This window comes from Saimiri boliviensis, chromosome 6 (assembly GCF_048565385.1).
Source record: "Saimiri boliviensis isolate mSaiBol1 chromosome 6, mSaiBol1.pri, whole genome shotgun sequence".
NCBI classification, from domain to species: Eukaryota; Metazoa; Chordata; class Mammalia; order Primates; family Cebidae; genus Saimiri; species Saimiri boliviensis.
The window spans coordinates 50,782,515-50,799,811 of NC_133454.1; the positions used below are offsets into that span (position 1 = coordinate 50,782,515).

At 37.9% G+C, this 17,297-nt stretch overlaps 1 protein-coding gene across 7 annotated transcripts in view; it reads right to left on the reverse strand.

Moving 5' to 3' along the window:
• The window catches only part of CADM1 (cell adhesion molecule 1), a 334,707-nt gene that overhangs the window by 17,438 nt on the left and 299,972 nt on the right, over positions 1–17,297 (reverse strand). For 5 of the 7 annotated variants that reach the window (XM_003923677.2, XM_074400634.1, XM_003923678.2 and 2 more), the window contains one exon: positions 7,478–7,510. The exons of the other annotated variants lie outside the window; for them this stretch is intronic. In XM_003923677.2, the coding sequence (XP_003923726.1) occupies positions 7,478–7,510 (33 nt within the window). The remainder of the gene's footprint in view (positions 1–7,477; positions 7,511–17,297) is intronic. 7 annotated transcript variants of the gene reach the window in all.

Sequence of the window (17,297 nt, forward strand, 5' to 3'; positions counted from 1 at the left end):
AAACAAATCGTTTTTCTTTTCATTCCTCGAGGGACATAAACAAAACACTTAAGAACTGAGGATGAATTTCTTTAAAAACATGAGCCAAATCTCTTGCTATCTACGTTTTTGATAGCGTGAATGTATTAATCCGTAAGTACATTTCTTCAATTATGTAATTTTGTTATTAATACACAATCGAGGCAGAAAGATTCCTCAGTCTCCACTGTTCAAAGGACATGAAACATGAAGGTGAATGCTTAAAATCACTCATTCATAACAGCATGCAAAAAGAAAAAAGAAATCAATAAAGCCTGATTGTTAGCTGTCGATGTTCTGCTATCTCTTAAATACAAATGTATTTAGATGTTACATACTGATGTATGTACGTTTTATTTCACATTTTACTGTAAATTGAAATCCGCTGCCAATACTGACAAACACAGTTCATTATCAATTTATGATGATCTTGGATCACATATTTCAAAATGGTACAGCATCTGCTAACTGCAGATTGCAGGTTATGCCTTCATCAGAAAATCTGATTCGCAAAATGATTTTTTTAAAAAAGACAATTTCATAAATCAATGGTATTCCTCAAAAATAAAACCCTCAAAGCTGAAAAAGCAGTTAGGTCAGGAGGTAATCAAATGGAGGCTTGAAATGCCTATATCCGAGTCAATTCCAATGCTGGCCAGCTGAGATGCTTCTCAGCTAGCTCTGATTTGAATTGAAAGAGGTGAAGAGGGAAGTAGATACACAATGGGAGCCTCAGATAAGAGACGGTTTCCACGTCCTTTTGCTTTATTTGTGAGCTGATCCTTTAATGAAGTTTATTTAATAACACAACATGTTAGACATTCAAGGCAGCTTTACTTGCTCTTTGCTGTTCTGCTCAAAGTCCAGTGGGACTGACGGCCTAGGTCCTTTAAGTTGCACAGCAGTTTGCTCACACTTCTCTAGTCAAATCTGTTACTTTTGAAGATGTCTGTGGACCTAATAAACTGCAAAGTCTTTGGAGAAGCAAATTGTGTTTATTTTTGCATCTTTCCCTTCCGCTACAGCCAACCCACAAAGTATATTCTCAGTGAGTATTTGTTGAATTAATAATTTGGGAATAATGCCCAATCAGAGCATTAAAAGCAACCAAAACAAACGCTTTGGAAACAAGTAATGTCAAACTGATCACGATTTTTAAAGGCCCAAGTGAACCCAAACAGTCATGTTTGTGCAAATGACCACTGAAGCCTGCATTTTGTACGCTGCTTTATAAAGAAGCCAAATGAACATTGATAGCCAGATCAATTCTGTGAAAGGAGGCTGACACGCCATTGAGGAAGAAGACCTTCCATCATGACCCTTGGGTGCTAACACTCAACAGGAGGTGCTGATTAAAAACGGGAAGAAACTGAGCCCACAGGTATTCTCCAACTACAGATTTAGACAACTGAAGGGAAAGCAGTGAGCAATGCAATCAATTATGGAGGCAACTGAATAGGATGTTATCCATTTGCTCTGAAATCTGATTGGTTGGCAGTATTCCTATTTCTAATTGGCTTATACATTGTATAAAGACTGATGAATACAATTATTTAAATAACTGTTATAAATGGGCAACATAAAGTACTTCTCTGTAGTTAATTATAAATTTGCAGTTCTCAGAAGGCTAATCTCTCACTTCTACCTGGCCCAACAAATATCAAAGCGTCCTACATACGTGCTTGGTGCCCACTGAACCACATTAAACAAGGATGTTTCGAGTAGGTAGCTTTACTGCTGAAGGCTTATTTCCTTGGGGAGGACATTAGAAAGCTAATTAAAAAAAAAAGACAAATATGTTTATGAAATATCATTGATATGCAAAGTTTTCCATTAAAAAGCAACAGACAGTTGATATACACCTCATTAAAGCTGAAACTGTCATTTTTAATGGCATAAACTTTAAAATATACCAAGTTATCTGGAATCTACTGCTCGGATTATGTTCCAAAGCGGGAAGCCGTTTAGGCTAGTGGCGTTAAATTTGTTTCTGTAGCACTGTTATACTGTATGAATCTACAATACTCTGCCATAGTTGGATAATGTCTGAATAAATATAATTAAGAAGAGTTTACCGAAGCACAGGGTGTACAAGAGGGGACAAGCAAAATGTACCTCTGGAAACTGATTTGGCTTAGGTATTTTTCTTTCATGTTAAAAATTATACACTTTTCATTTTCTCAAAGAAAAAGACAAAGACGTATTTTATGAAGCAGAGAACATTCTTCAAAAGGAGGCTTCACTCTTTAACAATAACTGGGAAATTACTTCTTGTGTATTCTCTTGAAACTTTCGTATCATCCATTAAAGCCCCTTTCTAGTCACTTCTAATTAAAATGTATTCAACATATGTCTTTAAACTTTGTTAAACAAATGAAAATTTACTTTTTGTCCATATGGGATTTTTTTTGAGCAATTAATAAAGTCCTAAGGATGCAAACATGGTAATTTACTATATGCATGATACCCATCTCTTCTGCAGAGATGTGTGTTTCACTATTTCACGGTGCTACAATTGCTATAACATACCCTAAGCCCTCTCAGGTAATGCTTTTGCAGTTGTGATCCTTCCTTTTCAGCAGTAATTGCTGGCTTCTAAAAGTGATACGACGTGGCAATTTTAAACCAGCGTAAGGAAAACCTCAAGAAATTAGAAACAGTAAGAAATTCTAGAGATACTTAAATAAATTCAAGGTCAAATACAATTTAAATGCTCATGGGCTCAGTTTTTCAGGGTATCACTGTTTTTCCCAGAAAATTTTAAAATAGAATGATCAAATAAAATCTCCAGAAAACAAAAACTTAGCCCACTGGCCCTGGTATCATTCCCATTATAAAAAACAAAGTAGGCGATGGTCTCTCTCTTACCTAAGCAGCATACATCTGATCACTTGGCCATATTATGGAAACTGTTACTTCCACCACCAGCCATGAGTTCAGACGCCCCCGGTAGTTTTAATCTAAAAACTCAGTCATCCTGTTCTTCCTGCTTTGTCAGCTTTTGTAGAGAGTTTTCCCTTCTTCCCATTAGCAGAAATTTGGTTCACGCCGTTAGACAGTAGCACATTGTTTCCAAACTGCATATCAAGGCTGAAACACAATCTTCAGGTCCTGCAGCCATTCGTAAACCTCTTGAGCTTTGCTCTCATGTAGAACATACAATGTCTGCAGAGTCCCGTGACTGAATGACAGCCTTTGAATGCCATTGTTATGTGCTCATACAGAGAGATGTACATAGAGGCACATACACAGACGGTGGACATAGCGGTTGTAGTAATGCGCACTGCTGGCTATGTTTCTTTAAAATGGGCTTAAGAATTTCCCCATAACTGAATATCAAGTATAATAAGAAAATCTTGTGTGCTTTTAGAATTTGACCATGGTTTGCATTTTTATAAACGAGTTGGGAAAGGAAAGAGCTATGGGGGCATCTCCTAAGGGCTGTGCTCGTAAGATATGAGCATGTAGCTAGCACAGGCCAAACATTCTGAAACCAAAACTGAAAATGAAAAACTACTCTTCAGAGGGGTTTCCAGTTTGAGTCTTACCACAATTACATACTGAATTAAGAACGATTTAAAAACTCACTGGGGATATGAAAATTCATGAGCTCATCAGCCTCTACTGTATTAAGAGGTAAAAAAGCAAGAGGACAGGTAGACTTGAAAATAATAAAATGGGGAGGGGCGGGAAGGGGCAGAGAGAGAGAGAGAGAGAGAGAGAGAGAGAAAGAGAGAAAGAGAGAGAGAGAGAGAGAAAGAGAGAGAGAGAGAGAGAGAGAAAGAGAGAGACCTCAAACCCAGAGGAAGCCAGCTGACTGCAGTGCAGCAAAAGCACAAGCACTATTCCAGACCATGGGCATGCTGTCACCCGACCCCTCATATGGGGGAGGAGGGTGGGGAAAGGGAGAAGGGACACACAGGGCAGAAGGAACAAGGCACAAGACACAGAAGCGCCCACATATGAACAAAAACCATCACACGCACCCATCAATAACATAATGACTACACCATCCGTGCGTTAAATCACTCATGCATTTCTCAGACCATGTGGTATCAGGATTTGGCAGAGTGTTTTTTGCATTGCTCAACATGCACACATTACACAGGATTCTTCCTGTCTAGCCCTTAAGGATGAGCTCCAAAAACACAAATGCTTAAGATCCTCATTCAAAAAAGATCCCTTGTGTCAGCCTAGTCTAAAAATCTCACTCTTACACTCACATTTGTCTTTACTATCAATTAAATCCTTAAAAACACATTGTAGCTAATTGTTGTTTGGCTTTCTTTTTGGAGAAAATCCATTTGATTTTGAATCATGCCCATGCACTTCTAACCTTTCAATACATGCTTATTCCAATCAGATATTGGTAAGAACAAATGGTCAACATACATAAACAACTGGTATAAACTTCATACATACTCTAGCAACACAAGCTTGAATAAAATCTTTTAATGAGTCTTCAAAGGGAAAGCTTTAAAAAATTACTTTTTCTTTACGTTTTTATGAAAAAAACAAACAAAAAAACCACCCAGAAATACAAAAGGAAATCCAGTATGAAAACTTTTAAGACCAAATAAGATGGCCATAGCTAATTGATCTAATGTCTTGTCATTTAAGTTGCTAAGTTATCAAACCATTCAACATTTCTAAACCCAGATCATCATAACAAACATCTCAAGATTATTTTCAAATGAATCTAAGTCAAGTGGTTGCTGTAATGAAGAAGTTGGATTTTCAGCTACAATTCACTAGAGTAAAATCAGTTCTGTATCGTCATCTTTCTGGAAATCTCAGATCCTGCTTTGTAATTTCTAGCATGTTCTATTACCTTTTCTATTCTGACAACTGACCTGGAAGTTTTTCCCACAGATAAAGTAAAATTTTAGATATTATCTGGCTTTCATTACAGCTTCTTTGCTGTGGGTTAAAGAATATGCTGTTTAAAATAGTGGCTGGAGCCCTTTGTGAAGATGCTAGGAGGACTTTGGACAAGTTGAAGAATATTTATAAGTGCATTAAACAGGAATCAGCCTGCATTATCTATCACTTTTCTATCCCCCTGCAGTTAAGAAGTCAAATATAATTTTTATATATATATACATATATATATATACACATAAATACAATGAATCTCTAGGCTCTGGGTATATTCTTCATGCACTGCTAGTCAATAACATCCTGCTGAGGTATCACTAACTTGAACATCATCCCCAAACTAATAGGAAGGTGGGTGCTTCTCACAGTACACAAACATCTCTATTACCTGCCATAGAAATGCTATAAAGTCTCATTCCAAGTGTCCCTTTCTCTCTCTCCAGAGAAAGACCTGATTAAAACTAGTACTCCAAAATCAGGACTGGCTATAAGTTAACTTCTTATTTTTCAGATTAGGGGACAAGTTTCCTACTTTGAATGGCCTATTCAACTCTGAGACCTACATCCCCTAGAGTCAGGTAAAAACATGAATTTTATTGAAGGGACCTAGAAAATAGAACTCCAGAGCTTTAGGAGATGAATGATCAGTATCTTCAAGGATCTCACAGAATTTAGGAATCTTATGATTACATTATATCAGGGGTTTCCAATCTTTTGACTTCCCTGGACCACATTGGAAGAAGAATTGTCTTGAGCCACACATTAAATACATTAATGATAGCTGATGAACAACAACAATAACAACAACAAAAATCGCTAAACCATCTCATACTGTTTTAAGAAAGTTCATGAATTTGTGTTGGGCCACATTCAACGTCATCCTGGGCCGCATGAGGCCCATGGGCTGTGGGTTGGAAGAGCTTGCATTTTGCCTTGTAGTTAATTATAGGAAGCTCAAAACTTAAAGTATCTTTTAAAGAATAGAATAAAATCTCTCTAACTACATTAAAATAATCCTTCGAGAATAATCGATAAAGTCAGGAGGTGCTCAATTAATGATGAAAACTACAAATAACTGAGCTTAATGGAGTGCAATGACAGATGTGGCAAACACTATGGGGCATTACCTTAGAAAGTGGAAGTTTATACCTAATTGATTTCTCATGACTGTCAGTGTACCTGGCTCCTTTTGGTTATTTTATGAACTTTTCCCTTTGTACCAATGACAAGAAAGGGCAGAAAGAAATAGGAATGGGGTGAGAAAAGATGTATTGCTTAGTACCTAAATTTGTTTTGCTTTCTCAGAATTCATCGTAGGAAGTCAAAAGATGGGGTGACCTGCCAAGCATCAAGGCCTGACCTTCAAGGACAGCTCCTACAGAGCTTAGAGATTTTCCAACTGGTGAATTATCAAATGCAGGTCTCTAAGTCAGTCAGTCTGTGCCAGGAAATGTTTCTCTAAAAGTTGAATTAACATGGCAGGGTTGGCTGATCACTTCTTGTCATTTAAATGACAGATTTCCACCCTGTACAACAACATGCAGAGTGATTAAAGTAGGCCCTTTACCAAATAATTCCCTTGGATTCAATTATTAAAATTCAGCCCAGTTTTAAACTAACATATCTTTTCTAAGCACAATCTTGTCAGGGCTAGATTTGAGCTAAGTAATAAAGTAATATACAGAAGAAACATGATTCTCATTTTCTGATTGGAGAGACATAGAAAAGTTAATAGACATTCCAATCCAGTAAGTCATTGGTGAGATGGGGAAAAAGAGATCATATTTCCTGATATCCCTCCTGAGTTTTACTCACTCCGTTTTTATTGCTTTGTGGTTAAAAATGTGTTACTATTTTACCTGCAAGACACACTCACACCAATAACTTTTTAAAAGTCCCAGTTATGCTGTTATAATTGACATATGGTATCATTCTTGGTTTGGAGTTTTCTGCCAAATGAGAGCATAAAGCTATATGAACACATAGAGATTAAGACTGAACCATCGAGGGGTGGTGGGGTAAATATGATTAGCAACATACTTAAAGTCATGACCTTTCTAAAGAAGAGCAATGACCTTCCTTATCTTAAGCTCATGATTTTAAACATGAATCTTCCTCCCTGGTCTACCCTTCTGTCTCAACTTCACTGAGTGACACAAATGACACCTCTTCAAGATTTACCTGGGACTATGGCCTACATATAAATAAAGCAACTGGGCCTTTAATTCAGATATTAACAGTTTTCCTGCAAATATTCATTTTTTTTGAAGCCCCATGTATTTCAAGGTTTGGTGGAGTTTTGTAAGTTAGGAGGACTCTGTGCAACTGACTGACACTCCTACAATTCCAGCCACCCAGTGAGGAGAAGGTCTCGTCTCAGATTGCATCCACTGACTACCGAACTCACAACAGAAATGACAAGACTCGACATCTTTTCAAACCTTAAAAAATTATAGTATATTTATGAGATCAGTCTACTCGAAACATGATTTCCCTTGAAGACTACATTTCTCTTTTTCCCAGGCTTGCCTTGCCTCTCAGCAGCGCTGAGAAAGTAGATAAACAGTAATGTGATACCAACCGTGAACTGCTGGTTCTGTCGTCGCCGTTGTGTCTACAGACGGGAACAGAGGATTGGAGGAAGGGAAGAAACAGGAGGAACGGCATGCAAAAAAAGGGAAAATGGAAAAAAATGGAACAGATAATATATGAGCAAGCTTTCAAAGAACATCGCGTGACAAGCAATAATAAATGAAAAGCAAAAAGCATTTGAAGTGAGTTGCACTGTTTTAAGACATGCCTTGAGCTCAAAGCTGCGAGCCAGTGAGGAAAACAGTAAATTCTTTGGTTCTGGGGGTCTTGCCAGGACACATATATTTGCTGGTCAATAGTCAGGTGGACATGCAAAGTGATGAGAAACACCAGTGCAAACTCAGTGGCTGGTAGATGGCTCTTAACGCATCAAGGCTCAGGACTGCGACAGAAAAAGCTCAGTCAAAAGGCTGGTTAAACAATGGATTCATATATTCGAACATTGCCTTTGTTTTAACCCAACCCACCCAGGCACTTGGGCTTCTTGATTGCCAATTAGGCATCATTGAATCAATTGCACTTTTAGGATCCTTTTACTGCTTATGCTCGGATGCCTGTAGATGAATAGACAGGTTTAAGTTTTTCATCCAGTGTATTATTTCAGCACAGTTTAGCTGAAAAGTTCAATTAACTGGGAGGCCATGGCAATGAACATATCCAAGGTTTTCACAGATTAGTTTCTACACACACAGAGACACACACACATACACACAAACACACACACACACACACACATTCATTCTTCACTCTAAAGCTCTTAATGTTAAAATTCAAGAGCAGAAGCCTTTCATGAAAACACTCAAGTTCACACAATCTGCCAAATGCCACTGCTAATCATACGACATTCCAAAAATTTAAGTATCCAGCCATCCTTTTGCTCACAGTTCAGAACCACGTTCACCATTCTGAGCTGACAGGAGTCCTGATTTCATGGCTGGATTAGGAGAGAGTGCAGTTTTGTTTTTTCATTGCTAGATGAACTTGCCGTGGAAGGAAATGTGTTTTGTCTCTTTCTTCTTCTATTCCTGATGCTGTTCAAGTTTTCTCCTTCTACCAAGCTTCTAAACCAGGCTTGCTGTACTTGCTCCTGTTTACAAGAAATTCCTCCAAGGAACTCAAGGAATTTTCTCTGTATTTTTGGCTTCAGGGGAAGTGAAATAAATATCTAACAAAATGCAGGGTGACATTCTTTTTCCAGAGTCATTTTATCACCACTCTTCTAGACAACTTCATTCCAATGTCAACCTATCTGGCCATACTTCCATTTTGATTTCAAAACTTCCCAGGCACATTCCTTCTACCACTCATTGCTGGCCAGAAAGGAATGGTGATACTGAGACAGGAGCTAGTCATCTCTAGTCAAATGCTGGTAGTTGAAGTGGAATTCTGGGTTAAATTGCAAGCAAGTAGTTCACTGTCCTTTTGTAGAATGCAGCTGTTTAGCTCGTAATTGCTTTCATGTGCTCTGGAGACTCCAAAAGACTTTGTGACTCGACACAGGCAATGTTTAAATGCACTGGAACTTCAAATTAAGCTTTTTTTTTTTTTTAAATGAGCCTGGTGCTTCTGATTTATAAATATGACACATGAATTCACACCGGTGTTCCCCTTCAGTTGGCATGCTTTCCTCAGGATCCTATACCATCAAAAATTAGATCCCTTCTAAGGAGCCAGAATTAACCAAAAGTCTGAAAGGCCAATGCAGCTTAATATTACTGATAACTTAGTTTCTGAAGACTAGATGAAGGAAAGAGAAACATACAATACACCGCATAAGAACAAAATACTTACTTACTTACAAGTCTGTGTGCATAAAATAGCAGTAAAAAACAATACAGAAAACTGTACAGTTGAAACACACTCTACTCCAGATTCTCCAGATTCTCCTGACACAGATGACACATTTCCTTTGTCGAAACATCCAAGTCCAGCATAGGTACTTTACATTTGAGGGGCAGAATCAAATGCCCATTTGTATAGAAACATTTATATGCATGTTAATATATTTTATAGATAGGCATTGGCTCCTTTCCAAAATTTTTTAAAAAGCAATAAACACACTGGCTTATTATTTTTGTACTGGCTCTTCTAATATGCTTTCTTTTCTTTTTCTTTTTCTTTCTTTTTTTTTTTTTTTTTGACACAAAGTTTCACTCTTGCTGCCTAGGCTGGAGTGCAACGGCGAGATCTCGGCTCACCGCAACCTCCACCTCCTGCCTTCAAGAGATTCTCCTGCCTCACCCTCCTAAGTAGCTGGGATTATAGGCATGCGCCACCACACCCAGCTAATTTTGTATTTTTAGTAGAGACAAGTTTTCTCCAAGTTGGTCAGGCTGGTCTCGAACTCCTGACCTCAGGTGATCTGCCTGCCTTGGCCTCCCAATGTGCTGGGATTACAGGCATAAGCCACTGCCCCCGACATATGCTTTATTTTTACAGGTAAATAATTAAGTAAAAATGAAAGAATGCGGGGGAGGTAGAGTAAAATCTAAGGGTTCAAGTCCTCAAAAATAATATCTGAGCATTAAGCAATGACCCCAAATTTACTGTCTTCCTACATCACAACACCATGTCAGCTTTAAGATGAAATTAAACCAAGTGAAGCTAGGTGTCTGCTCCTAGGTGGTTACTAGAAAATAAATGAAGGAAAATACACAGCACATCTTGCTTCCCCATTCTGTGGATGGGAAATCCATCAATTGTACCCAAAAGGTGAGGAAAGGAGGATGTTGAGAAGTAAAAACACATTCTAAAACAGTTTAAAGCAAACACATGTTCAAGTCAAACAACACCATTACTGCAGCTGGAAATAGCAAAACCACGATCAGCAATGGGGTAGGAGACTGCAGCAGAAACACAGGCTGGCTACAAAGCTCACAACAAGATTGACGGCATATCTGGGGAGTCACTGACTCTATTTCTCTAGGAGCATCTAGTATGCCACTTGAACAGAGGTTATTTTCAAGTAAAGAATTAAGAAAAAATTCTTTAGAAGTAACTTTGTGCTCCTTGCAGGAGAGCACTATGACAGAATCTAATTCTCCTTCATAATTGCATTATGGCTTCATGCAGAAACCATAGACACCCTGGCTCTGAAGTGAGTGCAACTCGTGAAGCAGGATTTATTAGGGTGTCTTAATCAGAAAACTACAGAAATGTGCAAACACACCCTGTGAATCAACTTGTGCGGTCACCACATTGCTGGGTAATATTCTAAGTATAGAGGCAAAATGCAAATAGTAAAATTTCAATATAAGTGATAACTGCTGTAATCAGCTTGAAAAATGAGAAAGTTCTAATTGCCCTAACAAAGCCTTTTTAAAACCTCATCTTGCTGCTGCCTTAAAAAAAAAAAAAAATCTTTGAGCTAGCCTATGAGAAAAACAGGTCACAAAAAATTGAGCTGAACTTAGGGTGATGTTGGGTTACATAGAAATGTAAAAGGCCTAGCTAAGCTACTGTCTCTTAATTTTAATTACAAAGACAGCAAATTTATTATACATTTTATATGGCCAAGAAAAAATAATCCCATATTCTTGAAAACCCACTAAGTATGAGTACAGTCAAACAAGGTATCTATAGAAGGGTCCAGCATTATTATTTGAAAGATGCACACTCCACTCAATATTGACTCCTCTTCTTAGTCTCCCAGTCCTATAGTTTATCAGACCCTATCTTCAATAAATGAAACATCACATACATGTATTGTTGCAGTCTATTTACAAAATAAAATAAAAAAACTCTTGACAATGTGTGAAATTAGAGACACTAGCCATTTAACTAAGTAGAAAAAAAAAAAGAATTATTGCAGGAGAGGCAGCTGGGCAATATTTAGTTGAAACAGTCATGTGTAAGCTCCACTGTGGCACATTCTAATCCTTTCATATGGATTCTCTCCAACTTAGAATTGTTCATTGAGTGTGACAGACTGGGGGTTTAAAACTAATCCATAAATTGGTCCATGGTCTCAAACACAACGGGTGCCATAAATGAAAATGAAAATCCTAGAACAAAATTAAATTCACAACCTTAAATATTCTTTTCCCCCAATTGATCTGTGGTGCTCCTGCTTTACAATGCATAGATTGCAAGCCTGCATTTTGGGGTGTGTTGAGTAAGGTGTACATTAAAAAAAGTGCACGGCGTGATAGCCCACAATCTACTCGAAACCAGAGCTTAATTGTAAAAAATTTAAATTCTCTCATTTTTTGATTGCCATAAGCCTAAATGAAAGCATACTAAGCAGTTAGACATATTTTAATACACTTTCTCCCAGTTTATTTTCTTAACTAAAGTCAATACGAAGCCAATGGTTTTCTTAATTGAATTCCCCTTCAGTTTGTGTTATAGAGGTGCTTTAAATCTAGACACTAGAGCAGGCAAGGAATTCCCCTGACAATGTTATTTTCATAGTTGTGCTGTGCTGGCCAATATATATTAAATATAGGATTTTTTTTTCTTTTTTTTTTTTCAAGTTATTCGAACCTGATTGAAAACAAAAATAACTGCTGGAAAATTAAACTCTGGAATTTGTTTTCTCCTGGTTTCCTGGTTAATTTTCTTTCTATCTATGTTACGTTTTAATCAAACTCCTCCGTCTTACAGATGGGACAAGTAGATAGGCACAGAACGAAAACTAAAAGGCCCAAATAGGAGAGCCAGGATAAAGCTCTCTTGCTTGTTAAAGTCACCTACCCTGTGAGTGAAGAGACTGTGTGCTACAGAACAGCAGGAATGGGGGTTGTTGTTTTTTTTTCTGGATACGCAATTTCAAGTTTTGTTAAAAGCTTCTTCAGAATTGTCCACTAGTGCTGTTGTGCTCCTGAGATCTTTCCATTTGCAAACCAGATGTTCCTCAAAATAATAGGAATCTGTATAGTAGTTTCATTTTACAAGAAAAACAATATCTATAACATGTTGTATGTGAATGCTCAGTGGAAGGGGGTACAGATAAGAGGAAGGCACAGGGGAAGGAAGGAAATGAGGGTGTTGCCAGGAGGGTAGTGATGGAGAGAGGAAAGAGGCTCTCTGTAAGTTACAGCATATTTTTAAGTCTTGGCAAATTTTGTGTTAGGTGTGGGAGGGCTGGGTCCTTCCAGTCAAATCTTTTATTTTTCACTACCAGGAAAGCTCTAAATAAATACCACTTTGTAATTCTGGGAAACCTGTATTGGCAGGATTATTTTTGTTTGCATTGTTGATAGATCTTTGTTATGAAAACATGTCACATCTTTATCACCAGGATTATTTTAAAAATAAAGATCATAAAATTACTGAAATTATGATAGAGGCATTAAAAACTTTTCTACTCATATTACATTTCTCATTCATTCTTTTAAAAATGTGGGATCAGATGGCCTCCATCACTGTAGTATTCAAATCTTTTTTCATTCCCTCCTAAATCAATCTAGGTCAAAAGCTGGTTAGCTATGCTGTTATTTGTAACAGGTTTACAATCATCAGAAAAAAAAATGTAGACACTTAAGACAGTATGAAGAAAAATGGACACATACTTTTTGGAGCAAAAACTTGAAAAGGTGGCTTATTACATAAAAGGTAGCTCATGAGTATTTATTAGTGCCCCAAAATATTCTTGTCACTAGGCATACTGGCATATGAATAACACCTGATAAGTAATCAATAAATGCTGAATGAAAAATAATGAAGTAGACGTCAACTCTACAAAAAAAAAAAGGCAATTTAGTAAACATTCTAAAATGAATATGTGTATTTCCTAGCAATAGTGGCCTAACCTATGCCTGGAACATAAATACATGCAAAATAAACACACATTGATGATAGATGCTTGAAGTAACATCGGACCTTCATGCTTAACTACCAAAATGCCATCCTTTCTTATCTACATTCTGTCCCTTCTTTGATGGCACAGACCAAAGTCCACTGTGACACTCTCCTCAGCATCTATGGCACTTTCTACCTGTGCCACCGAATCACTCTAAGTGTGCATTATCTCCTATTGGGTTCCAACATGTGCAACCTGCTCTAGCAACCATATTATAAGGGGTTTAGGGAGTATTTTGTTTCCATAAGCACTAGCATAGTGCTGTACATATTATGGGTACTCAATATTTGTTGAATGCATAGCTAAAAAGCAGATCAGCTCTTGAACCATGCAAATATCAACAGCAAATAGTAGGAATCATTAGACTGAGACCCTGGGGAGTAGCCAGCTCTATGTGGAGGAAAGCTCTCTATTATCATTTAGATAGTCATGATGTAGATTCAGTCTTAAGGACAGGTGTGCTTCTTTCCTTTGTACCTAAGGAACTAAAACATGTGCTCTGGTGTCAAGTTTCCCCACTTGGGCATATTCTATAAATATCACTGAAGGATAAAGACTATACCCACCTTCTTTATTTATGTGATCTAATCCACATTACACATGACAAAAGCTTATGATTTCAGCCTATGAAAGCCAAAATAATAATGTAGCCCTGGGGGTAGGAATCATTTCCTACAAGGTATATTAGTTTTTTGAATGCTTCGATACCAGTAAGAAAAGCCTGGCTATTTTCTTTTCCTAGGAACACAAAATATTTAATTGGGTATGTACTTTTAAAAAGAGGAAAACTCATTTAGAAATGACCTACTTCATTCTTATGAAAGGATTTTTTAATGTGTTTCAGAATTTGGCCCTATAGCTATTCATTTCTTATTCTAAGGTGGTTTTAATTTTTTAATTTATGACAGTCACACGTATAGTGTGACCTCCAGGTTGAACTCCTCCCAGTCTGAATTTTCTCCGTAAGCTGTTAAGGGTATTTAAAACTGAGTGTGGAGTCCTTTCTATGATATTCCTCATCAAGCATCTAACTCAAGACACAACCAGGTAGAAACAAAACAACAGCCACACTAACTAGGAAGGGAAACACAACGTGTTTTCCTGAGATGATTATTGGAAAAGGCTTGATCCAACTGGAAGACAGGGGCTAACACTATTACCAAACACAGAAATGGGTATGTTTATGTACACCTAACACACAGAGTCAACTAATTACAAAGAAAGTTAAAAACAAGACAGAACAAGCACCCCCTACTCACCCATACTCCCCTCACCCCCTACCCCAGCATGGCAGTAGGTTTTTCTTTTATTCCAGTTTCTGACAGCAATCTATATGAAGAACTCTTATCTGGGGTAATGGCTGTCTCTGTCTTTTAAAAAAGGATTCCAGGGGCAATTTAAATTATGCAGTTTATGCTTCCATATGACAGCATATATCTTCATGAATAAAACCACATGGACAATTAGACATGATTTTAAAAAAAGGAACAGGGGCCTGCCAATAGCAATAGTTGAAACAGAAATATATGGGCAGAATGTCAACATACATGAAAGATAACAGACACCAAGGAACCTTGTGGCAAGTCACCGTGAGGCTCTGAATGGCTCCCAATCCAAAACTGTTTTTTATTTGGAAAGAAATTTAATGAGACTATAATGGAGCCAGGCACAGTGGCTCAAGCCTGTAATCCCAGCACTTTGGGAGGCTGAGGCGGGTGGATCACGAGGTCAAGAGATCGAGACCATCCTGGTCAACATGGTGAAACCCCGTCTCTACTAAAAATACTAAAAATTAGTTGGGCATGGTGGCGTGTGCCTGTAATCCCAGCTACTCAGGAGGCTGAGGCAGGAGAATTGCCTGAACCCAGGAGGCGGAGGTTGCGGTGAGCCGAGATCGCGCCATTGCACTCCAGACCGGGCAACAAGAGCGAAACTCTGTCTCAAAAAAAAAAAAAAGAAAAAAGAAAAAAGAAAAGAGACTATAACGGCTTAACGGTTTTAAAGCCACAACAAGTTGATATGGCAAGTTGACATTAAATACAGATGCTCCTTGACTTACGATGGGGCTATGTCCCAATCAACCCATCCTAAGTTGAAAACATTGTAAGCTAGAAATCCATGAGATATACCTAACCTACCAAACATCACAGTTTAGCCTGGCCTACCTTAATGTAAGGACACTTACATTAGCCTATAGCTGGGTAAAACCATCTAACACAAAGCCTATTTTATAAGGTGTTGAAGATCTCGTGGAATTTATTCAATACTGTACTGAAAGTGAAAGGCCGTATGGGTGCAGCGTCTATTGAATAGGAATTGCTTTTGCACCATCCTAAAGTAAAAAAATGTTTAGGTTGAACCATCATAAATCAGGGACTGTTTGTATTTCTTTCAGTACTTTAAGAGACTACAAAAATTTCTCCCTAGAGAATTTCTCCCACGCTTAGACGTGTGCCTTCATGTGTAACTCACCAGGCCTGCTCCGTGTAGGGTAAGCAGGAAGCAGAAAACACTCTGTGCTCCCACCCATGAGGGGTGTGATTTTGGGTGGGCAAAGCAGAGTCAGATTTGGCTCATAATTCTTCCCCTTGAAGGGTCTCCACTATTAAGCTTGAACATGTTTCAAGGAAGTCAGGTGACTCAGAACAGAACGCCAGTCTGCCTCTCTAACAAGGGGAACGATTTGATTATCCTGGTTATGGAAGATAAAGGATAACACTGGAACACTTCCTTTCAGAGAAATCAGAAATCAACTATGACTTTTTGAATTTAAAAATATTTTTCTATTGCATGTGTACATTTTTCTTGTAATGAAACTCTGACCTGGGGAATGGGTTTCAGTTATTGCATTTGACTGGCAGAAAAGAAATAGATGACTGTGGACTTCTTTTTTTTTTTTTAAGCTCAGGCTTTATGTTACTGTCACCGAATTTGGCTGTTGCAGCTTTTAAGGCTAATGGTGGCTGTGATGTACCAAACAGTGCAAGAGAGAAGAGGAGTGGAAATTAATTTAGCTATCCGTTTGTCAAGATTCCGTCTGGAAGATTTTTTAGGAACTAATCTAAATCTAGAGGATAACCCGGACCTTTAAAATGGGACACAGAATCATTCAGCTGCATAACCTTTAATCTGTTTGGAGAAAGGAGCAAATGTTAAACTCTACAAGTGTACTTTCTGGGCAAGATAAATATATGTAAGACTGCTTGTTAAGACACAATAAGCCTAGAAGATCACGTCCATTAAGGCAACGAATGCTACAATGTTGTGTTATTAGCAATTTCAGTTTAACTACTCTTGGGTGTGCCAGTAAGAATCTGAGCATTCATTACCACAAATGTATTTTGTGTGTAGAGAGGATTCAACAGCTAACATCAAGAGACTAAAGTACATCTATGAGATCATCTTACATTACCTTGAGCTGAGACACTAGTAGCAGAGAGACAGAAGCAAAGACAAGTTCCTGTTAGAGGTATCTTTGATGTGGACAGAAATAGAGTATTGTTTATTTTTTAAATTTCCTCTTAAATGGAGTCTCTGCAATTCGAACTGTGATAACAGTGAGTTGTATAGCTGTTTGAGGACATAAGATTAGCTTTAGTCTTGAGTGAAGGATTAAGAGCTGTGAACTGAAGCTACTGCTGAGTTGCTGAGATTGATTGTCAGGGGGGAGGAGTTCAGCGAGTGTTAAGGTCTTAAAAAAAAGTATAAGCTAGTGAGAAGGCCAGCCGCAAATGAAAAGTGTTGTTCCATATAAAAGAGAAATGTGGTGTTTATACACCGCGTGAATAAGGTCTTGACTGCCTTAAAACGTAAACCTGGATAGCCACCTAGCTGGAACCTTCCAGAATGAGTGGTAATAAATGCTGGCTCATACCCAGGCAACTTCTGCAAAGATAAAACAGACTGCTGATATGTTTTCTTAAAAGGTTAACACATGTAGGGCAATGGAGAATTAGGCGATATAATTTACACTAAGATCTAAAGGGCCCTTCACAAGAGTAAGCGT